This window comes from Amphiura filiformis, chromosome 20 (assembly GCF_039555335.1).
Source record: "Amphiura filiformis chromosome 20, Afil_fr2py, whole genome shotgun sequence".
Taxonomy (NCBI): Eukaryota; Metazoa; Echinodermata; class Ophiuroidea; order Amphilepidida; family Amphiuridae; genus Amphiura; species Amphiura filiformis.
In genome coordinates this window covers 13,532,934-13,558,839 of record NC_092647.1, presented here as the reverse complement: position 1 = coordinate 13,558,839, position 25,906 = coordinate 13,532,934, and the positions used below count along the sequence as shown (strand labels likewise).

The 25,906-nt window shown below is 37.2% G+C and overlaps 1 protein-coding gene across 1 annotated transcript; it reads left to right on the top strand.

The window, feature by feature from the left end:
- Positions 1-484: 484 nt before the first annotated feature.
- On the top strand, positions 485-24,635 carry LOC140142596 (uncharacterized). The gene is made up of 3 exons (XM_072164592.1): positions 485-748; positions 8,096-8,918; positions 22,423-24,635. Exons 2-3 carry the CDS (start codon positions 8,192-8,194, stop codon positions 22,674-22,676), a joined length of 981 nt encoding a protein of 326 aa, XP_072020693.1. The 5' UTR covers positions 485-748; positions 8,096-8,191; the 3' UTR covers positions 22,677-24,635.
- Positions 24,636-25,906: the final 1,271 nt, after the last annotated feature.

Sequence of the window (25,906 nt, the reverse complement as noted above, 5' to 3'; positions counted from 1 at the left end):
TTTATTACCTTATTCGTAGCAAAATCCAAGCAAGCCTATATTAAATAATGTTTGATATGTACTTCACGACTACATCATGACATGTGTGCAAACTGCAATTATGAATTTTGATCAAATATTTATAATACACACTATAAATATTGATCACGCTTTAGCTATACGGAAAACTTTTGGCCTAAAATGCCGTCTTCTATTGGCAAAAACTAGTATTCAGTGCTAGTCTGAAATATTAAATGCAAATAAAACAGGATCGTGAACATTTTTACACTGTCTGTGATTCCAGACAAAAAATAATTTTCAAACTGTTCGTCATGGTCGATGATGTCACCAACGTCCATTCATAGATTGTCAAGTGACGGACAATACCACAAAACTTTCGTCCTATCCTGTTAATTTAATTAAGTGTACACGCATGCGCACTATGGTTTATCATCGATGGTGCCCTGCGGGTGACGGCTGATGCCTACTGAAATGGCTGGGTCTAAACGGGGATCACTGTCGCCTATTAAAACCACCGTTTTCTGCACCAAGGACAACGGAATAAGGAATTCTTCTCAAGATCAATCCAGTATAATTTGACATCTGATAGGCAAATAATGTCCTCATATTTAATCCGTGACGACAAGAAATTCACCTCAAAAGGATAGCATCACAATTGATATGCAGTTTCCTCTGCGTCTATACTGAATGAGTGTTTCCGTTTTCCGTGAACGCCAGGTTTTCCAGACCAGCTCTGAGCAAAGCACAGGTGAGTTATGAACGCAACATGCTTTTGATCGCTTATTCTCATTATCTCATTTAACTACAATAACATTAATAAATAACTCTAAATATATAGTGGAGCAACACTTTTATTGCTTATTTTCCCCAACTGTATATTATATGCATGCGCAGTGGAGCTCTATTAAGAGACATTTTTATGAAGTGTAATTTTTATTATAGTGAATTAGGGAAAGAGCAAATACACGGAAGCTGTAAAATGCTACTACGTTGACTGACGAAGATGTAAATTTTATGATTTTATTGCCGATAATATAATATCTTGCCGTTTTATTGGGTTTAATGTACTTCTTCTATATATCCTACAGTGCTTCCTTGTTAATTATGTTGTGATTATGACCCGTACACGCGAACAGGCTTCATGTTTATAAACATTGATATACTATTTTTAATTGATATTGCTTACAGTAAATTTATGCCGAGATGAACATTTATTTTGCATATTGTTCGTCTGTATTTGAGCTTTTAAAAATATTTGTCTGGTAGCCAAAACAATGACACCTGATTATTAATTAGGCAAAAATAATTGTCCGCAATTAAAATCCTTTTTGCAACCTCTGTATAATCATAGACCATTAAACATGTTAAACGGTCTATGGTATAATTCAACAATTTTAGTGTCATTTTATCCAATAGTATAGATTAAGTAGTGAACCGTGACACGCGCCACGCTCAATGTGAGGCACAAAGTTGGATTTATAATTTCAAAGATGATGCTCTTCTTTTTTATTCCGAAATTTGAATAATTTTTATTAGAACTCAGGCTATATAGTTATGGCACATAATCGTGATATGGCAATTTTGAGTTATGACATAACAAACGATATGAAGTCACGATTGCATTGCCATCATCATATCAGCAGAGCTGCGGAGTAGAGAGCAATTTGCGATACTGCATCCTCTATTTCGAAACATTCCGAGGCCATTGAGATTGCAATCCCCTTGCTCACTCCCTTGCCTGCAAGCATCTGACAAACTGGGCTCCATTGTTTACCCCCTGCTTCGCTTATTTTGCGGGGTAAACAGAAGCAAGCCCGTTTTGGAGTCTAGAAAGTTATTTGTATGCATACACTGCAAAACAGTGTTTACAAATCGAGGTGTTTAAAAAGTTTTTAAAATGCCTAGCATTTAGGGTGTTTTTAAACCCACCTATTAAACCGTGAAGAGGGAGTCCCACCAGAGCAGTTCTTCTGGGGTGAACCAAACCTGCCTGGTTATCAAATTATTCAGCGACAAGATTATCTCAGAATTTAATAGGTGCTAATTAAAGCAATAACATTAAAACATCAATTAGCACCTGTCAAATTCAAAGATATTAAACGTTGTCACTGATTAATTGATTAATTTGATAACCAGGTAGGTTTGGTTCACCCCAGAAGAACTGCTCTGGCGCGCGGGGCTTCTCCTTTAAGGTTGGAGAAATCATTCTAAATTTGGTCCATGTATCAGATGATGAACCATCTTTCATGAAAGTGATAATTCTGGGATCACATGTCCCAGTGTTTCTAGATGAAAATTGCCTAATTTTACCTAAAATAGACCCATATCTGTTGCCAAAAATAACTACATTTAGTATAAACATATCACAAAAAGTAATTATGCGATAATAACTCAAAATCTATGTTAAAACTGAATAGCAGAATAACTTAGCATAAAATATATTGCAACCTTTGATTAACATAGCCAAAAATATTGTTGTCATGGTGGAATATGAAAATTCAGAAGTTGCACGAGTTGTTTTATATTTATACGAGTTTTGAAACTGTATCTTCGTCATTCAAATGGTCAAGATATGACAACAAGTTGTGAACCAAGACCCAAAGAGGTATCAAAATTCGCAGAACATAACTGGAGTTCTTGAGTTGTAGGCCAAACCATTGAAAAAATGGCTGACGGTGGCCATTTTGGATTTCGGGCTCTCACCGATTTCGCCCACACTTTCGCTAGGGGCATCCCGCTATTTTTTTTAAATTAAACTTCATAGAAGATAAATTTTCTGAGATAATACGAACCTTCGCTCTCCACGGTCACGGAATTGCTGTATAGATCACCCTGCTTTTGGTTATTTGAGTTTTAATTTTAAAATTTGATGCATAAATTTGAATTATCTCATAATAAGGGGGTAATTAATTTTTTTGATGAGTTTATTTTTAAGTGTATCGCCACTGCCACATTTTCTCCTTGGAAAGTGTTATTAAATGTGAATAAAATGTTGGCCTAAATATTAAAGCCTATTTATGGGGAAAACAAGTTAGATTGGTAAAGAAGTTTTTTATACTTATAGCTATGATTTTTGCGGACATTAGAAAATAGGGGGAGTATCACTTATTACTCACTTCGTGGACGGTTTAGTGGGGATGTGCCCAAGCTCTGGTCCACACTCCACATACTGAGACGAGTCTCAGATGGAGGGTTACCCCCCGCAAAAAAAAAAAATGTACCAGATGGGGACCACCCTCCCCCGAGATAAAGCCACTATATACAACTAGCTCTGCTTCACTGTCCAAACAGTCCATTTCAAGTGGATCCAATATAGGTTTATAGGAGGAGTCAATCTTTGTTCGATCCTCCATGTAATTATTTCGTGTAAAGCTAATCCTAACCCTAAACTAACCCTAACCCTAATTTCGTGTAATCCTAACCCTATAATTTCGTGTATATATGAGTAACCCAATCTTTTCAAAATATTTGAACTAGTTTACTCATGTAGTCATACTAGTCATATGTCACATTGATATAAAGAGGTTTCCTTACATTCCTATAACGAGGTGAACTGAATCTCTGAAATTCAATGTCCCTTAGGTCTACATAACACTACCTGTGACTACTATGACACTCTTTAGGTAGGCCTAAAGCATTTGGCCTACGTAATAAAAAGCTATTATTGACAGTCTTATCAATTTACCCCTAAAGCAGATGATGGAAATTGTTTTTTTCTAATCCTACATTTTGATAACAAATGTGGGTCAATTTGTTCCCGAGTGGGAAATAAATTTGTAATCATTTTACATACATGCATGTGATACATACTTGTAAAGATCGTACAACTTAATCTGAGATCATTTTTGGATCATGACAGAAAAGTACACATGGTCACGAACTCCCAGAGAGCGATCTTCATCTTGCTATGAAGACACACAAGGCCCACAGGCTCTTCCTGAGCTGTCTATATCTAGTTATACGCGTCTCTTCTTCAACTTTACAATTCTCCACAGTAGCTCACAGAATCAGATGCATTTCCTTTAATATAATTATGAGATACCTATGGGCTATATGATAGAGACCTGGCAATGATATGCTTTGAAAAAGCACAAGTTGAAAATTTAAAATTGTGTCAAAATATTTCAGAAAATGCATTTTACAAAAAACAATCAATTGGTGTGGTTATCACATAAGTGTTGGTTATTGTATACTAGGATCTGCAACATGCTCATCTATCAGGACAAAGTTCTTTAACCTTAATACATTTGCACATTCATTGAATGACCTTTGAAAATTTGGGTACATAAACTCATACTCTGCAACTTGAGGTCAAATTTTGTACTAGGAATGTTTAACTGAGGTCATTCAACTAAGCCATTAGGATGAGGCTATTGTGGCCCATAGTGTTGGGAAACGGGATTTTTGTGGGCGAATTCTGGCCTATACGGAGACAATTTCAATTGGTGGGGGGGATTAAAGATTCGCTGCATGATGAGCATGAGGCTAAACTTTACAAAGTTGGAAATTTTCAGATGAAGGGAGCAAGTTGAAGAAAACCAATATGAACGGGGGTGGGGGGTGGCACTCGCGTATATTGGAACGCATCATGTGACTAGACCCCTTTTTTCTGCAAATCTGCCACCCAATGACCCCCGCGTTTCATCAGCTTACACCCTATATGACAAATCTTTCGCAAAATTGTGCACATTTTTGCCCAGAAAGTTTTATAATTTGTCACGGTCAGTGACACTCAATCTTTAACGTTCTCACATATAATGACCCACCCCCTATTTTCTTGGAGCCTACACTGAATGACCCCCTTTGTTTGACAAAAATCCTCACCAATAGATCCCTATAGAAATGAGTGTACGTGTACGTGAGGCACAGGTACGTAACTTATATATTCGAGTGCTCCTCCCTCCCAGGCATGGAACACTGGGTGTGGGGGGGGGGCATGGATGCTTTGTTTCTTGATTTGTTCGTTTGTTGGTGTTTCTTTCTTTGTTGATTTCTTTTATTGTTTCTGCGTTTGCTTTCTTTATTTCTATTTCTCCCTTTCTTCCTTGTATCCTTCCTTCCATTCTTTCTTTTTTCTTTCATTTCGGGGTCGGGACATGCTTAAATTTGTTTAAAATTCTGCAAGATTGACGCATTATTGAAGAAAGTGTTAACCCCGCTTAACCTGTCCAATCTAGAAGTCAATGGCCGCGACATATGGATGCCTCCAAACTATTTTATAAACCTTATCTGTGAAAAATAAGAAAACGTTATTTTTGATGCAGCCTTGGGCTGATGGTTTGATCCCCAATCACTATGGACCACAATGGCCTCATCCCAATGGCATAGTTCAATAAAGTCAATTCAACAACCATAGTGCAAAATTTGAACTCAAGTTGCAGAGTATGAGTTTTGTACCCAAATTTTCAAAGGTCATTCAATGAATGTACAAATGTATTGATGGTAAAGAACTGTGCGCTGATAGATGCGCATGTTGTGGATCCTAGTGAATTTAGACGAATTTCTTTCCCAATAGTGGAAGGGCGGAAACGTTTAATAATACTGTGGACTTGTGGTGCTTATGATACATCGATCAAGTTCATTATTAGGTACTGTTAAATGACACATCTGATGAATGAGGTGGCGTTAAGTACGTGAAAATGGATAAGTAGGCTAAAGGAGATGTACGACATTATTTTAAGTAAGCCTATATTAGGTCCTAAATCAAAACACCTCACAATTTGGGGGAAAGTCCATATCTAGTCTATCCGAGGTGCGGCCAATATTGAAGTTCATGTATCAATAACAATTCAAAAGTTGTCACAAGTCACATTGTCAAGTGGCTTGGTACAATTTTTCAAATTGCACAACAATAGTTTAAATCCTATAATTTGTTCATGTTGCTAGGTTTTAGACTAATTGTCAGACAGGGCTACATTTTCACATTTGAACGACATCGCTCACTATTTCGGATTATTTTCTTGCTATTTTAAAATTCCCTCTCTGGAAAAAGGAGATGCCCCTGTACTCCACCCGTTAAGGGCGAGCGCCAAGGTGCTCGCGAATTTCACCAAAAATTTAAAGCAACATAGTTTAAGTTCCCAGACAGGAAATATATGTCCTGAGAGGCATAACAAATTTGTGCCACAGTTGAGGATATCTGCTTGTCCCGGGGTATACCGAGTATACGACCATGATTTAGTCTTTCTCCATCAGAAAAGTTTCACAGTACAATGTTCACAGCGTTTGCTTCTCTTCATTGCTTCAGAACACAAATTCCCTTCCCGGATCCTCTCCAGGATCCAGATATACATGGGAGTGTAAGCCTACACTTTCTAATTCAAAACTTTAAACTTTACCCTAATCCTACAGGGGATATCGTACAGTTATTCTAAAGTACCCTTCCCCGTGTACGTAAAACCCCTGCCCTGTCTTGTCTTGTTGGAGTTGTTGGATACTGTACTCTGAAAAGCACAAGATCAACACTCAAGACGTACTATGTGGAAGCAAAGATCATTCTATCATGTCTATGGTAGAAGCAATGTTTGGTGGCAGATTGCTCAGTCATGAAATTTCAGGCTGCTTATAAATGAGTTGAGATTGGTGTTGGGTTTGAAATGTTTTGGTAGCTTGTCCATTCTCTGTATTTCTCTGGCTGATTGGGGGAAGAAAGACCATGGACTCTGTTTCCATGTGAGTATTTTGGTGGATGGGTGGGTGAAGGCTTTGGGGCGAGATCTTGCTATCTTCAGTAGATAGCAACCTTAGATAGCAACCCTAAAAGTAATGGCGGCAAACGGAAGGGGCAGCCAAAAAGACTTCTTGCTTGTTATTCATGTAGGGTCATTTTAACTCGTTTTTTAAGGCAGAAAAAGTTTGGGTTGCTGTTTCAGTGTGCATATTCTCATCATTGATAGTTTGGTGGATTATCATGAAACATGATGGATGCAAGCGTGATCCTAAAAATGCCTACCGTCCAAACTAATTACAAGACCTCTTCTACATTGAAGTAGTCCGACGAGTAGGACCTGTTTTTTTCTTAGTTTACCAACTATACTCTAACTCTGATCGCTCAAGAAAGATTAACCACAAAAGTCCACTATCCTCCCGAAAATTGGGGGGCGCGGTCACTGGACTTTCGCGATTCGTCTTTCTTGCGCCATGTGAGATAGTGATCATAGTGTGAAAAGTGTATAGTCTGGTAACTTAGAAATAAAAGGTCCTACTCGTCGGACTACATTGAAGCTGGCTTTCCCTTTTAGAGGGAATTTTTATTTTCTCTGGGCATCGCGGTTTTCGAATGGGAGCAGCTCTCATTCAGAACTTTATCATTTATAAATACGTGATGAGTTGACATTATTCAAAAGGGGCTTTGAAGTAGACTAATCAGTAGGCCCTACACAGCACATGACAATTGACAACTAGCCTATAAAACTTGCAACTTTTTGGATTGAGCTTTTCAATTTTGGTCAGTTTTGATCCATTGTTTGCATTACAACTGAGATATCACATTGCAGCATCCCCCTCTCTAATTTATTATGATCATGTTCATGACCTTTGCTCAAATTGCTGATTTCATCATTGACCAAAGATTTACTAGTATTAAACATTGCATGTAACATGAGAGGATACTGGTACATGCTTTGAGTTACTATGGTTACCATGTTACCAGCACCAGGTCATGAACTACCTACCTCCATTGGGCTGACATATTGGGTCCTATCCCATGTGTTCCACGTTGATTTCATATTAGAAAATACAACATAGAACCTCTGACATAGAACCACGAAACACGTTTTCCGGGACTATTGCATAATGATATTAATGTTGGCTTACATCATAGGCCTACATTTATGTTCACAGGTACTTTTTTTGTAGATACTATCTTCATCAATTATTCTTCGTTGCTCCTCTTTCTAAAAGCTCTTCTCTATTGTTCACAAATATTTACAAGCAAACGATGTCAAGTTCATCACTGAACGGTATAAATACATTGTACTCAAATCAAAGCACAAATCTGAGAAGCTTGATCAATGCGACGTGATTGGTTTATCTGTGTCACGTGGTACACATCTGTGTTAACCTACTCTCTTTACTGTGTTTTTTATGCCCGTAGGTCGTGTAAGGTTTATTGCCTTTATTGCCCTCGGCCTTCAATAACCGACGGTAGGATACCACGCAACAGAGCAACAATATACGAGCCAACATAAACATGACAACTACGGCATTTTGCGTTAATTCGTTGATAAACTCTAATGATGCGGCGGCCATTTTAAAATCTTCATCACAAGCAGATGGACTTGCCAATAACAATACAAAATGTGCGAATTTTGATGGTAAATTTGGTGAGGTAGCTACTGGGGGCACAGGGGGTGGTGTGGACATTGCACATCATACGAATGGTCAAAACACAACTACATCTGTCTCAAGCCACACAAATATGTACACTTTATCATCAGGAGAACAAACTGGTTATTCAAACCCGTGGCTCTACTCGGCAGATTCAGCCCACTATGCCTCAGCTAATAGCGAAGATTACGATCCCGGCACATACCCGTATCCTGTAAGCGCACAGAAAGGCTATTCCGACGCGGGGTATTACTCTTTCGCCGGCCGGCAAGCTTACGCTGATCGTTACCAAAGTCACTACGCTGCTGCAGCCGCAGCAGCCGCGCACTCAAATGGGCACGGAATACCATCCAGTCTGGCTGGGTCTTTTGCGGCTAAATTTGCCAGCGGTGCCGTGATAGCAGAGGATCGACAGAGATATGGCTCTTATGATCCCTATGATGTTACCTCACATGCATCACATGGTTACACACCAGGAAATAAAGTGAGATCATCTTCCTATACCTCATCTGGAGACTCCTCCTCAAGTCCACCACCCAAAGATACCAAACCAAATATAAGCAGTGATGAAATAACACCAAAACTTGAAGGTAAGTTGTTATGTCTAATATCAATGATGTGTTTTAAGTTCTAAAAAAAGACCACAATAAAAGAAGCAATGCAAAACCCAAAGAGTTAAAATTCGCAGTATTTCAGTTCAAAAGTAATGTTTTACCCTTGTTTATAGATGGCATTCCACTTCACAACATCATGACATGGTCCAAGATCAAGACTTGGGCGGGGGGATTCACTATTGGGAATTACTATTTAGCAAAATGGATGGAAACGGACACTATTCGTGATAATAACAGTTTATGAATCAAATGATTGCAGAATTTAATAGTATTGCGCTCAGTTTGGTCAAAGTGATAAAATTTAAAGAATTAAGCACTTTGGGGTTTGTTATTTACTTTTATTGCAGATTCTATATTGCCCAGTTGGGATACACAGGCCCAATTGGATAAACCGGTCCAAAACACTGAAAAATGCAATCGCGATTGCAATATGAATAGCACCAACATGACCAATAGATTTAGGATCTGTATAATGATCATGATGATATCACCAAATGAAAGTGAACCCAATATGGCAAAATATTTTTGTATTCAATAACAATGGAACCGCAAGTATCAATACTTTGGTGGCAAAATACTCCACTCATCACATTAATACAATGAGCTTTCCACGGAAACGATCTGCAATGTGATCTTGTACTTGATGACAGCAAAGAAAGGAGTATCAGCAAGGGTACGACAAGCTTGCATTTTGTTGGCAAAATTTACACCTATTTCAATCAACACAATGAGCATCTCCACGAAAACATCAACAAGATACCCAAAACAAGAACATTTATAGATAAGATAAAACGAAGGGGTCCTAGGAGCCACCCCTTGTTTTATGCTGGTACTCTTTCCTAAAACACCTTTTGTTTTGATTAAACATGCATGTTTAGAATGGCCCATATCCATGGTATCCGGGCTATCCCCATCTATGCTATCGACTGTACGAGTTCACGAAGAAGTATTGCACAAAGTAGATTATCATCTATTCAGTATTGTTTCAAGGATGTGCATATCATTAATGTGCTTGTAATATGAAACATTTGCTGTCGAAAACAGACATGACAGATGCATTTACAACATGAAAAATTTTTACCATTGCTTGAAGTTAGTCCGACGAGTAGGACCTGTTTTTTTTCTTAGTTTACCAACTATACTCTAACTCTGATCGCTCAAGAAAGATTAACCACAAAAGTCCACTATCCTCCCGTTATTTTGGGGGGCGCGGTCACTGGACTTTCGCGATTCGTCTTTCTTGCGCCATGTGAGATAGTGATCATAGTGTGAAAAGTGTATAGTCTGGTAACTTAGAAATAAAAGGTCCTACTCGTCGGACTACTTGAAGTCGACAAAAAGTCAGAAAACTTTCTTGATAAAAACAAATCTAGATTCAACGTATTACTGTATAAGAATTCTCAAATAAATGGAGATAACACGATAAATGAAGGTTAATAAGGATATAAAATATGCTCTACTAGTTTTCAGACATTAATATCTTCATCATAATTGTCGGCAACCTATTGAAGTCTTCACAAATATATATCTGTAATTGCTTGACACAAAAAGCACAACAACCCTGTAACATATTTTAACAGCATGGGTTGTATTGTGTGCAAACAGTTGCAACATCCTGAGGTTGTTCCCTACCATGCCTACTGTGCACTTAAATGTTTGGCACGTGGTCTCTGCTGGATACCTGCATCATCATTTATCACTATCATCATCATGATCATTATTATCATCGTCGTCCTAATGTCGCTAGCGTCATATTAAACATCAAATTAATTTACTCATTTTGTGCAAGGTTTGTCATGGTCATACTCAATCTGCGACCCAATCCAAATTAGGGACGCACCATTAGATTCTCAGGGTGGGGGTAGGAAGTTTTTCAAAAAAAAAACTTCACCCACTACATGAGCAAAAAAAAAAACTTTCCCCACCAACACTAAAAAAAAAAAAAAAAACCTTCCCCCACCTAACTGTGTATAAATGCATGAAAAAAAAAACTTCGCCGCCTTCGCCGGCGAAAAAATTCTTCCCCGACCCTAACTTCCTACCCCCCCCCCTGAGTATCAAATGGTGCGTCCCTTATATAATTACGCCTATATAGCGCCTTTTAATTTTCAGATTGCACAAAAATACGGAGGGAAATACTTCTTTTAAAAGTTGCAAGTTGCAAGCGTGAAAAAGCTTCGTAAAGTTATATCAAATTTCTTGAGCGTGTGATCTTGAACTACTTTGGTTATATGTTACATAGGGTATAGATTAAATGTCTAGTAAACTAGCCTTCAAAATGGGGTTAAATAGGACTAACTGATCCCTGATTCCTTGATCCCGAAGCTTAACACAAATCCTTCGAAAAATATTCACATATGTTCTCTTTACTCAGATAAATCAGGTTGAATTCAGGCAATTGGAAATCAAATGGTGAAATACCACACAATACTAAAAGAAATGACTCTAGTCAGAATAGGTCCTAAATGTGATTTTAGGCAAATTATACTTGTTTGAAGTTCTTGTTTCGTTGCATCTAATTAACAGCATCGTTATCCAAGTCTAAATGATTTGCTAATTCGCTTTTAATGTTCATTACAATCTCGTGCACTAAGTTTAGAATGTGCTTCAAACTGATGGTGACTACTATTTTTAGCTAGTAGTAGATATGTCTCAACAAGAGTGTCTAAAAGCACTATACAACGTAAGTTGGAATATTGCATCACATTTTTCTTGCACATTTTCACTTCTCTGATTTAGTGAATTCACCAATTTTATATCCGTGCCCTCTTGTGTGGCTCATACGTTCTTGGAAGACCACATGATATGCGAATTATCATGATTATATGATGAGAAAAACATGATATCCATAATAATTGGGCACAAAACATGATAAAGTTTCATGTTGTCAATGTGATCGTTGGTCTAATTTCCTGTTATCTGACATGATACTCACTTGATACTAGGGTGTGGCGAATGTGATTATGGAGAACTCTGACAGAGCCGGCTTACAAATCCCTATAGGTTTGTTACAAACACAAAGGGAAGAGGACACAGACAGCAGCCAGCTGCAACAACATGTTACAACAACAACAATATCAACAACAACAACAATGACAACAACCATGACAACAGCAAGTACCTACCAGCAAAAACAAAACTCGATAGTTAAAGCATGTGCTACATGCAAACATGAAGTGCCCCATCCACCAAAGTGTAAAGGGTTGTAAGCAAATCATCAATTCACATACGAACAAGTAAACCTGCAAATGTGTGTCTCAATCCCAAATAGCTTAGATGGTAAAGCGCTGGACTTTGGTACAATTTCATGTTTTCAAAAGCGCTCGATAGTAAGCACATATGCTAACTATCGAATTTTTACAGTAATCATACAACAATGCTTTTTGATCTGTGTAGATAAAAATAGTGTAAAAGCCACCCAACATGTCCAACCCCTACTTTCAGTTTAGATGCATCACCTCATGTTTTTTACATCAAAATAAAGAAACATGCCGGTAATTGTCTCAAATGATATAAAGGGTCAGAGTATGGGTATTAGTGAATCCATTTTTGAACATCTCCATGACTCATCACATATACATGGGCTATAACTAGTAGTAGTAGTTATTGAAGATTCGTCGTCGGACAAGTTTAGAACTGACAAGTGGTAGTCTTCAGTAAATGGCTCTTTTCAGAGCCACCAAACTTTAGCAGTTAGGCTGGGCCTGCTTGTTCTCTGTTGACAAGGGGCAGTCTTCAATGAACGGCTCTTTTCAGAGCCACCAAACCTTAGCAGGAATAGGCGAGGTCTGCTTGGTTTTTTTTGATAAGGGGCAGTTTTCAATGAACGGCTCTTTTCAGAGCCACCAAACATTTTACATTAGCAGTTAGGCGTGGTCTGCTTGTTCTCTGTTGACAAGGGGTAGTCTTCAGTGAACGGCTCTTTTCAGATCGATTTTTTTGGTTGCTTCGACCAACAAATACCTCGTATACCCTTAACATATGGATTCAGTCATTACTGAGTAATGACTGATTGCACAATTTTTAGTAGAACAAACTGGTTTATTTGCACCTTGTAGCCCTGGTGTGGACGGCCTATGTGATAATGAGTCATTTGGAGATGTTCAAGAATAAGGATTCACAGTAAAAACAATACACCTTATCTTACTTGAGACCAGCTCTGGCATGTTTCTTTATTTTGATTAAATGTGATGTAAAAATACGGCATATGATCCATCCTTATTTTATTGGGGGGGGGGGAGGCAGACTTGATCACGTCATCTTGGAAACAATTTGCAAAACGGGTTGTACAAAAACACATATAGCCAGAAAAAGCCAGCTTAGCAGCTTCGTAAATTCATTATTTTCATCTTGAGGTTATTTGGGGGCCCAGGTTATGGGAAATAGCAGGAGAAAAGTTGGCGTATGACTGCAATTGCCGCACGCGAAGCCACTGACGCCATTTTCAAAATTGGTTGATACGGATGACTTGAAATATGTAACAAGGAATCTCGTGGCGTACATTTGTTCTTTGTGTTGTAGCTTGTTGTAAAGGTTACATGATAATTGGTTGTTTTGAAATATGAAGGAGCATCCTACAATCTATGCGAAAAAAAAGCAGAAATATATATATATATTAGTTTTGATATAGAATGCTGCTACATGTAGGCCCCTAGTACTTTCATTTTGTGCTACCGGACCTATACACCGTAAATCAAAAATTCAAAATTTAAAATTCAAAATTGTTTAGAAAGTAAACACACACACATTTACTTTCCGAACAATATGAAAGTAAACATGTTGAATGTTTAGAATCTAAATACTCTCATGTGTTTACTCTTTGTGTTTATGTGTTTACTTTGGTGTTTAGGTGTCCTATACCTTTACTGTGTATTATGAAAAAACACCTTGCAGTGTTTAAAAAGTGTTATAGAAATCCTAAACACTTGGATTTACAGTGCACAGAGCCCTTTTATTTGGGGTTTTTGCACAAGCCATCCACACTGTCGCTTCTCCTTCACTACAGATGGTTGGATCCATTGGAAATGAGCAAACCTGCACTACAAAATGTACAAGACTTTTCAGCTATGAAGTTAATAATTGTTGTTTTTCAAGTGGATCATGTATTGTTAGTGACAATTATGTTATTTGAAACTGATAGGTACCTGTAATTTTGATACAGGTTACACTGTCCATCACCATACCGACGTTTGAAAATATAAACTTTGAAGAGTCTTAATATTCCAAAGGACATTATACAAAAGATTTATATAAAATTGAGAGCGTTTTTCGTCGACCGTGTTTTGTTTACATCGATTTCACTTGTAAATACTGCCAAAAGCCTGGCGCAAATGATGTGTTTAGCCAATAGTAATAAAAGATACCGCCGCACTGAAACGTGTTTGGCGACCGTCAACTCCATCGTGAATATAGTGACAATAAATCTTCAAAATGATGTGACATGATCGAGCAAAAGAAGTCGTTTCTCGCCAAAATCGACTACTATTTGATCAACACATAATTCCGTTCAAGTTTTTAATATTTAACACTTCAAATTATTAACACTTTAACACCAATTTTAACATAAAAATGTTTAATATTTTAACACTCTCGTTTTTACTCTTGGACTCTATTTTAAACGTGTTCATATGTTAAGATTTTAATCCTTAATTAAACTTTGGACATTTACGTTAAAAATAATTGTAACAGGGAAGTCAGTGTTGTAATTAGAAATAAATTGTTAAAAAAACACTTTTATTAATTAACACATAATTGTGTTAATTAATAAAAGGTCGCATGTCATAAGGTGGTCCAATTTCCAGAACATGGTAAAAATCATCAAAAATGTATTTTTTGATATTTTAAAAGATATAGCACCTGTAAATCACTGACAAAAAATTTAACCTGAAAATAGGTTGCGTTTTTGTTACAACAGCCAATTAACATGTCGTTAAATACACAGACTTCTATGTAAATTTATATTTTAAAATGTATTTTTCTCAAATTGGACCCTGATCATATAAGTTTCAAATTTAAACTTGTAATGGGGTTTTGTTACAAATTTTAGCATCAGAACATGTTCTCTATACTATAGTACATTAACCTAGTTCGTTAAAAAAAATTCTGAAAATCGGATCTGTTTTATACAGGGTGCCCAAAAAACAACTTAATTTTTAAGTAGTAATTTTCCAAAAGGGATAATAACTGCGTAATATTAGCTCTAACAATTTTTTAAATGCAATATTTATATTCTTCATGCAATTTCCATTCAGAAAATGTATACTTTTCTCAGGATTGAATTATTATTGAGCGTGTTATGATACATTGTAATTTGCGGTCAAAAAACAATGAAATACATAAGAAAATAGGTACAATTTGAACAAAAATGTGTGATCATTTTACAAATGGCAATGATGGAAACAGTTTTATGATCCTAAACTATTCTACAGATTCATTACTCATGGTATAATACATGAATCAGCCATAAAGCATAATATTTGATGTAGATATACTCAATAAAAGTTGCCAAAAGCATAGAAAATTGACATTTCCTATACTTTAACATGGACCGCCGCCACCTGCACCGCCGCCACCTGCACCACCACCCCTGTCTCTACAAAATTAATGTGCCGTAACTTTTGTTATTGACATTGTATTGGCTTAGTTTTAGCAGCATTTGTTACCCATACTTTAAGCTTTAAAATGAGACCTTACACAATAATTTCAGTTCAGGGGTTGCAGTGCTACAATAATTTATCCGGGGCATTGTGCGGAAAAATGTTCCACCACCACCCTTTTTGCATGCCCACCTTATGACATGCGACCAAAAGTGTTTAGTGTTGCTCAAAATAGTGTTAATATATTTGGCCTAATTCTTGTTTGAGAGTGTTTATTCGCCAGCGAAGTGTATACTGTAATCCGATTTTTAATATCACTATGTCAACTGGATCACGATTTTGAGTTCTGCACCACTATCGAAATGATCGCAACACAAAGTCTATGGCATGTGCCATCAATTCCAAAAGGTGTGTGATCCAGTTACCAGGGAGTTATGTAACCACTTCGCTGGCGAATAATCAATACTGATTATTTTAGGGAAGGGGGGGGGGGTAACTCGCAGCAGAATCGTCCAAAATATTGGTGTTCAATTATACCTGAACGTTTTATTCTTTGGCAACATGAATTTTATCTATCTCGGTATTATAAGAGATAGGCCTATATTACAGCGAAGCCACAAGGAAAAAAAAATGATAATATTTTGTCGACACCTGACAAATCTTGTCACATTAGTAGAGATGGGAGAGGATGATTTATGCTAATGAACACAAACCAACAGCCCCTTCATGCAGCCAATGATGCAATTGATTTTGCCCCGACCCAATCTGTTTTAAAAATTAACCTCAGAAAATATGGCAAACTTATGACAGCCAATTCACAGCTTTGTAAAAAAATATTGCTTTTATTTTTGATTCTGAAGATGAGATCAAATGAATAAATAATAGGATCTTCATGCCTTTATGCTTATTTAAAATAGTAATATTTACATTGACGTTGATGAGACTGGAAGCATTATATAAATAAATTTTGCAAAGGTTTATTACTGTTTGAATATCGGTTTCCTTTGTGATTCTCCGCTGTTTCGCAAATTTACGTACATAGACCTGAATTCGAAACATTCATGAAATGTATACAATGAGGCCCGATTCAGACTCCATATTCGACGTCGAATGTATATGATCGGTGTCGAATGATCGAGAATGATCGATGTCAAATTTGTACATTTTGTGGCTTATGAATCGGCCCTTATCACATTCGAAGTCGGAATGTCCATTTTCGACGGCAAATGTTCAATAATTGTCAAATACTTTTTAATGGATTATGAATGGGCCCTTATCATATTCTATGGCGAATGTTCGATTGTCAAATACTTTTTATGGATTTTGAATGGGCCCTTATCATATTCTACGGCGAATTTTCGATTGTCAAATACTTTTTATGGATTATGAATCGGCCCTTATCATATTCTACGGCGAATTTTCGATTGTCAAATACTTTTTGTGGATTATGAATAGGCCCTTTCGTATTCGGCGACTAATGCTCGATTGTCAAATACTTTTTGTGGAGTATGAATCGGCCTTTATCATACGGCAAATGTTCGCTTGTCAAATACTATTTTATGGAATATGAACCGGTCCTTATCATTCGGATAATAGGCCTTATCATACTCATAACCAATTAATTAACCATCATGTCAATGATGTTATTAAATAATAGCCTAATCAAGTTTTAATTGTCTTTTTTGTATAGTGAAAGGCGTACAGAGCTTTAATAAATGCAATATCTGAAAATAATAAAATATGCATAGACACGTGAAATTTTGGGTTTCATTTCGCTCTTTCAGTTAAAGCCCCATGCCTTTTTCAAAATATGGCATATAGGGCCTACGCAATAGGAGGGAATCGGGGGAGGGAAGTCTTAGGTAAAGCCCAGAGGATGATTTAAGGAAGCCCCATCATGCACTGCAAACGTGTTATCACCAGAGTTTCAACTGCCACTTTACTTTTCAAATGCCATTGAATTCTGTGCAAAAGATGTTGTTTAAGAATTGTGCGTGTGTCATTATTACTTGGTCGATTTCAGATCTAAAGTGATGTATGCATGAAGGATAATTATCACCTTCTGTAGGTAACATAAAATGTGAAATCGACTAGCATTGTGAATGCGTTTTTATTGTAAATATATCAGTCCAAATTAAAATTTAACCATGCCCGTCAATGCAATGTGCGTGCAGTGGTGTCATGTTCACTCACACAGCTGTGCTAACCGCAAGTCAACACAGTGGCGTGGTGGGAAGTGCCTAAATCATCCTCAGGGTAAAGCCCGGCAAATTCAAAAGACTTTTCCCATTTCGTGCAGCGCCATCCAATTGTGTCCGCCATATTTCGAAATGGTCAATTCAGTGATCCCAGCGCAAAATTCGCAAATTGTGTAAAAAAAATTAAAACTGTAAATTATTAAATTAATATAAATTGACTAAAAGTGAAAGATGTCATTCAAATTGTCATTTGGTATTTGGGACACTTTCTGGTTAGATGAATGTATTCTTCATTTAAAAGACACAACTTTCCCTTCTAATGGCACATTTCCCTGGAATATGGTTTTCGAGTTCTCTACTTTTCCAGGCTTGACTGAATATGTGATTTCAGTGACTCGAAACGACGATGGTTCACGATCGCATGCTCAAGAAACTGCGGCTCTCATCTTGGCATGCTCGCGCACTCTGTGGCCCGAAAGGGCCGGGCGCAGCGTAAACATGGTAAACTGAATGCCGGGTTCAGGGAAAACAGTCTTGCAGATTGTTTTCAACATGTTCAATTATGTTGTTCATATAAGAAAATTGCAAACATTTTGTTTTTAAATGATGTTAAAGTACTCGCATTTTCAATTTTTATATAATAGGTAGGCCTAACCTTGACATTGATAAAATTGTCAGCGTTAATGTGGATAATAGTTGAATGATAAATTACTAGGTAGTGGGTTGCAAATTACCAAGGTCATAAAATAGTGTAATATCTGAACATACTAGGTGAAAGTTTTACGATTCGCTGATACCAATGACATGTTTTATGAGAGAAGTTGTAAACCTATTTTCACATCACGACTGGATGATATTTTGAAATGTGGGGCTATGTAACAGCGTGTATGTGTATGCTTCATTGACTGAACATTCTGTAATTTCCAAAAGCTATTAAAAAAACGAGCGCAGAAATATGAACTTTTACAAAAGTATGGTTTTTTTATGCAGTATTGTTTTTATGACCCTTTTTTATAAAAAGTCTGTCGAACCCGCGGGATTATATCGAAATTAGGTAAAAAAACATGCACATGAAAATGTGCATATTGATATGATCTAGTCTCGCTCCCAGTCGGTTTGTGCTCCTTCGTCACTATAGGTTTCCATGACGAAGGAGTATGCGTAAACCGGCTGGGACGGAGACTAGGTTTGATCAAACGAAGGGAAAAAAGTTTGGTTGAACTTGAAAAACTTGCTACTTGTATTAATGCAACCCCTTGTGAACATCCGCGAAAACGAGAAGGATTGAAAAAATTAAAAGTCTACAGATAAAAATCCATGTGCAAATAAGTCTATACCAATATGAGGATGAATTGTGGGATAGGCTTTTACAACAGGAATTCATAACAATTAGGGACGCACCATTTCGTCTCACTAGTGGGCGAAGTTTTTTTTCTTCAAAAAACTCCCCCCCCCCCCTGGAAATCTAATGGTGCGCCCCTTAGTGGGGTTTTAGCGGGTTCGAAGTTTAGAACTGTCAAGCTTTCGTCAGGAGTAGCTCTGACTTTTTCAGGACAAAGTACCTATGATACATCTAGGCCGCCCCATGCCTACTGATGGCTCTGAAAAGTTCACTGAAGACTGCTCCTTGTCAACAGAGAACAAGCAGATCTCGCCTATATAGATCTGCTAATTTTAATTACAGGTTTTGGTGGCTCTGAAAAGAGCCGTTCACTGAAGACCGCCCCTTGTCCACGGAAAACAAGCAGACCTCGCCTATCTGCTAAATTTAAAGGTTTGGTGGCTCTGAAAAGAGCCGTTTACTGAAGATCGGCCGCGCCCCTTTTCAACAGAATTTGTTTCTGTTGAGCCAGATGAGGATGGTTGGTTGTAATTTACAAACACAAGAAGAAAGATCATTATCTGGTGTGGATTGTAAAAAAATGCCTAGATTAATAATTAATCGAAATGTGGTTTTCAAATTGGATTAATTAAATGCTGTAGTGTTCATTATTTGGACCTAGAGTTCACTTTTCAAGTAAATGAACATTGTGGGTCTCAAGTTCCCTCAACTCATTTTGTAATAGGTCCAAAGAAGTACGGTGTTGTATTTAGGCATATATTCAATTAGTTACATCATAGACCATTTTGGTCTATGGTTACATGCAAATATAAATCAGGTTGTAGAACCTGTACCTTAGGGGCGCACCATTAGATTTCCAGGGGGGGCATGGGAGTGTTTTGAAAAAAAAAAACTTTGCCCACTAGTGAAAAAAAAAAAAACAACTTTGCCCACTAGTGAGAAAAAAAAAAATTTTGCCTCACTGATGAAAAAAAAAAAATTTTCCCCACCCAACTTTGTATACAAATTTACATTAAAATTGAAAAAAAAATAACTTCGCCGCCGAAGGCGGCGAAAAAAAAAAAATTTGGTGCTCTTGGAGGCGAAAAAAAAAAAATTCCGCCGCCTTCGGCGGCGAAAAAAAAAAAATTCTGCCTGACCCAAACTCCCATGCCCCCCCCCTGAGAATCTAATGGTGCGTCCCTTATGTTATGATTTTTAATCCTACTTATTATTGGGAATATCATAATAAGGGGCGAATGGAAGAATTTTTGGTCTAATTAATTATCTCATACCATAAAACCAATTGATGTTAATCAGATTGACATTATAATTAGGCTAAATTGAATTGGCTTAAAACATATATTTTTCACGGATAAAACCAATTGATGTTAATCAGATTGACATTATAATTAGGCTAAATTGAATTGGCTTAAAACATTATATTTTTCACGAAAAAATGTTTTGCTAAATTAAAATGTAACCCCTTTTAATATACATCGACCAATTTCAAGTTTCACATTGTAATTGTTTGCATCTGAATTTCAAAAAGAAGTTTCACAAGAGCTACCTATTTTTTGGAAAGAATTCAAGCATGTGACCTCAAAGTGACCTGACAAGGGAGTCCCAGGGTGGACTCTGGTTTTGTTTCGACGTCGGCAGATGCGGCAAATACATAAATTACGCCAAGCTAAACGATAGTCCGACCTTAACGGTATTCAAAAGGTTACCGTCTTATAATGAAATACACGATGAAGTTCAAGCTTGGGAGAGGGTGAGAGATTTGCACATGTTTGTAGATATCAAAATCTTTTGAAAACTTTGAATGTGGAATGTCAGAAGGGTCACATCGGGTCAAAATGTTTACCTGCATTTAATTCGGCGTAATTGAACTTAAGTTATATTTTTGACATGATTGACGATCGTTTGTAACGGGAGATTATTCTGTTCAGTTTACTTGACAATTGCGGGGTTCTGATTTTAATTTATGATTTTTTTTTCTTGCTCGCAATGATAGTTGGTACCGCGCATGTGTAATAATGTGGGAATATTATTTGGGTACCATGCTTGAGGTGTTGTGGTTCTTCAGTAAAGGCAGCAAATTGGCCTACCATCAAATATCTCAAGAACCACAATGGTATTCTGGTGTTTACATGCATGATATTTTAAAATTATAAATATCAGTTAGTTTTGGGGTAGGCCTATATGAAGCAGCGTGGCACACTGGTTAAGGTTTTTGTCGTTGGTACGAGAGGTCACGGGTTCAAAATCACCGCAAGACAAAAACAAAGATCCACTCTGCAAAATGTAGGACAGATGACCCATGATTAAAGACTGAGTTGGTTCCGATCAGGGTAACGCCCGATTGTCTGTCCTGAAGAAATGGCGTGTTCAAAAATTACCCTCCCTTCCTCCAACGTATTCCGGAAACTGAAAAGTCTCGCAGTCGCAGGCCCCGAAAATTTGAGGGAAATCTTGTTCCGATAGCCATCATAAATCGATACTACCGTCATCCGAAAAGTGCAAGGCCTTTGATCTGATGGAGGGGTGGGAGATAGTGCAAATTCGAGTTAAGATTTATTGGGATGATATGTTAATCACTCAGCTTATCTCCTCTTTGGAAACAAACCCGCAAGTGATAATTTATGACAAAACTGCCGATGTCAGCCTATAAATTGAAGTTGTGCTTTTCAAATAATTAGACCAAACTCATTATGCTGAAAAGGCTCGTAGGGTCTTGGGTTACGGTATTTCATTGTGTCAATCATGTGCAATTTTTAGTGCGTCATAATCATCGCCTCATATCATAATACATTAATTGATCATCTCGTATCATATTTTCGGTCGTATCACAGGATTTTTGATTCCATCATAATTATTAATATTCCACAACGCTTTCGCTATGCATGCCTGGCCGAACAGGTCACGGAGAGGTCTACGATTATAATTTTCAATTGATGCATCAAATTGTTTAATCAGTGCATATTTTGAACGTTTACAAATTAACTTTGCCAAATTATACTTCGTCTGTTCTCAATTTGCACTAAAATTTGAACCAGAATTTGTCAATTGTGTATAGGTCTATTTGCCCCATACGATGACTTCATTCAAATATCAGTTAGGCGAAAAAATGACCTCGCCGAAAGTCTGTGTCTCAGCAAACGCTGCCAGATTTTGGGAGGAAGGCCGAAGGTCCACAAAATCACCCCCCGGAAAAAGGTCCACCTTTTCAAAATCAGCCCCCCCCTCAATAATAAGAAAAATTGGTTTCTGTGAAACGTTTTGTGTTTGATGGTGTTCGTCAAATTAGCATAGGCCTACAACTGATTTTACCTAATTTTGTTCTTCTCTTTTCTCTTTTACAGATATCGAAAACAACAACAAACTTGATCCCCCAACGTGGTTATCAGCAACATCAGGGAGAAAGAAACGATGTCCGTACACCAAATTTCAAACTCTTGAACTAGAAAAGGAATTTCTCTTCAACATGTACTTAACGCGAGATAGAAGAGTAGAAATAGCGAGACTTTTGAGTCTGACGGAGAGACAGGTGAAAATTTGGTTTCAAAATAGAAGGAAAAAAATAAAAAAGATGAACCGTTCACATCATGCTCTTTGAGGTAATACGTGATTATTTTGTGATCGCAGCTTGAACAAGAAACCGTGGATTTGAGGTATACATGATTATTTTGTGATCGCGGCATGAACAAGAAACCGTTCACATCATGCTCTTTGAGGTATAAATGATTATTTTGTGATCGCAGCTTGAACAAGAAACCGTTCACATCATGCTCTTTGATGTATAAATGATTATTTTGTGATCGCAGCTTGAACAAGAAACCGTTCACATCGTGCGCTTTGAGGTAGGCCTATACATGATTATTTTGTGATCGCAGCTTGAACAAGAAACCGTTCACATCGTGCGCTTTGAGGTAGGCCTATACATGATTATTTTGTGATCGCAGCTTGAACAAGAAACCGTTCACATCATGCTCTTTGAGGTATACATGATTATTTTGTGATCGCAGCTTGAACATCAGAAAACAATGAGATCTTGTCTTATCTGTGATAGTTACAAGTATACAGATGTTAGAATTTCAGTGTCTTCTGTGCGTTATTGCAGTACGTGAGGAATCCGTTTTAACAGAGAAGATCGTCGCTTGTTTCGCATAGCATATCTGACGATAGGGATGTGTTTCGACGCAAAGACTGTTGCTGATGAAATGTCCTACTGATCTACTGTTTTAAATTAATTTATATGTTTGCCCGGTGCTAATTATACCAAACAACTCAATATTATGTCATACCGTATCATTAGGAATCGGCAGATGATTTATAAGGATTCAACGATCGAGTGCACCGTTTACATGAGCTGCATGAATGTCTATGTTCAGCTTTCGTCAGCAGAAGTCACGTCACCGATTCAGAGGTTTCTGCCATTTACAAACTTTGTGGTCGGAATCCCGGTTGTAATTCTTTTGTACAGTCAAATTTATGTGGACAAACATGCACACTATACATGCTATAGACAATTTTTAAGATAGTCCACGCACAGACCCTAGAAAGAAAGGTCTGTGTTCCAAGCGAGAGTTCGAGTCCCATGTCCATTTGAACTGAATGTGATCAACACACCTGATCAGCAATTGAAACTGAAATAGCGCCATCATCCACAAAGTCCAGCACCCAATATAGGCCAATCTTCCTTCTACAGCAGGCTCCAAATGTCGTCGGGCTCCAATGACTTAAAAATTCCCTCATGTACAAACTGCTGTACATGATGTATGTAAAGTCTATATCATTAATTTACCATGTGAACTGATTTATGAACAACTTCAGGTAACTGTAATTCTAAGTTTTTGACGTTTAATATTAGGACATTATCATATCACAAGATTAGTAGCCTACAGATTTATAGCGAGTTGTTTTGGTGCACGTTACCATAATTACGTATGTGGGGTAACACTTTTTTGCAAGTTTAAGGTCTATGCTTAAATTGTTGGGAGAACTTTGTTTTGTGGAACATTGTAAATTTAGTATTACAACATCATAAGTTGACATTAAAGTAAATCAGTTTTTTTTTTCGATTTTGTGATCATCTCTAATTACCTTGAAATCGGTATTCCGTTTTATTTTTTTTTCCTTCTGGGCAGGTTGCTTGGTCCGATATCTGTGGTTCTTGGATGACAGTTTTTGGAGGCCACTAAATTATAGTTACACCCCTGGCCAATTTTGTGCCTATTTTTGCATTTTTCTCAAAAATTATAGCACAATGGTGACTAGTAATGTATCATGGCAAGGACTGCAACTACTGCACTGGAAATTTTGTTTCAGCACAGACAACAGTTGTGGAGTTACAGTCAAAAATGAGGGAAACCCAATATTTGATCAAAAAATCAATTAACTACTTGTCTTGAGTCACTGAAATTCCAGTGTAGTAATTGGATACGTTGCCCCTATAATATACATAACTTTTGTTACCACTGTGTTATTAGTTTTTGAGAAAAAATGCAAAAATAGTCACAAATTTATCAAGGGGTGTATCTTTGGAGTAAATTTTACCCAACATCGTGTTATTTTCAGTAATCTGAAAATACACGTTTCACATCATTGTCCTATTAAAAGTTACCTTGATCGGACGGAGCCTCCTAATCCTATAAAAAAATTACATCCCAAAAAAAATGTACAGGTCATTTTGCCGCCGTATATTGGAATGAGATATAGTAGCCATGGTAGTTTTAAATTCACAGAAATTGCACAATGTGTGTTTATATCATTGTTCATAGTCATATTGCTGTTATTAACACCTGTATATTACTTGTATTGAAAGTAAAATGTTGTTCTTAGTGGTTCATTTTGTGCATTTTTTGAGAAATAAAAGTCTTGAACAAGTTTAAAGTCATGGTTTTGCTTTATTTCATATTCAGAAAGAGTAGACTGAGTGGTCCATATTAAACCACATGTCAGAACGGGGAGCTTGTGATAAGCACCCAGGGAGAAAGATAATCGGATGGACCAAATAATTCAAAATAGGCCTACTTTTTAGTAAAAATTGCTTGTGTTGTAGACCCTGTGTGTGCGCCCCTGCAGCTGGGCTACTTTGTTTTATAAACACTGCATTTCAAGCCAGCTGATTTAACAGTATAGCGCTCTCATGGCTGTATCTTGATAAAAGTCTCTGATAAACCATGAGGGCGCAAATCGTGCTACATAATAAAGAGGGAGAGAAAAAAAGTTAATCAATTATGCAAATTAGCATGACGGTAAAAATAATTGGCTCGAGGCTGGCTAATTATACATGTATATGGAACACCGTAGCCAAATTTCAGGGCCGGACTTTCAAAATAATTATACTCAAAGATTGTAAAATTATTCGTATGCTCACTACTTGAATATCAAGATAATTTAAGTGGGTACTACACCCCTGGCCAATTTTGTGCCTATTTTTGCATTTTTCTCAAAAATTATAGCGCATTGGTGACAAGTAAGATATGTATATTATAGGGGCAAGAACTACAACTACTGCACTGGAAATTTTGTTTCAGCACAGACAACAGTTGTGGAGTTACAGTCAAAAATGAGGGAAAACCAATATTTGATCAATAAATCAATAACTACTTGCCTTGAGTTGCTGAATTTTCAGTGCAGTAGTTGTAGTTCTTGCCCCTATAATATACATATCTTACTTGTCACCAAAGCGCAATCATTTTTGAGAAAAAGGCAAAAATAGGCACAAAATTGGCTAGGGGTGTAGTACCCCCTTAACGGATGAAATTTCACTAAGAATTGATTTAATATGAAAATGGGGTGTACGATTTGTCAGTTGTTTTCAAATGTTTTGTTTACTTTATC

Bases quoted from the DNA above. Each gene is read 5' to 3' on its own strand.
- LOC140142596 (XM_072164592.1), top strand. From the start codon at position 8,192: ATGACAACTACGGCATTTTGCGTTAATTCGTTGATAAACTCTAATGAT. The intron at 8,919-22,422 runs GTAAGTTGTTAT...TCTCTTTTACAG, and splicing joins AATAACACCAAAACTTGAAG to ATATCGAAAACAACAACAAA.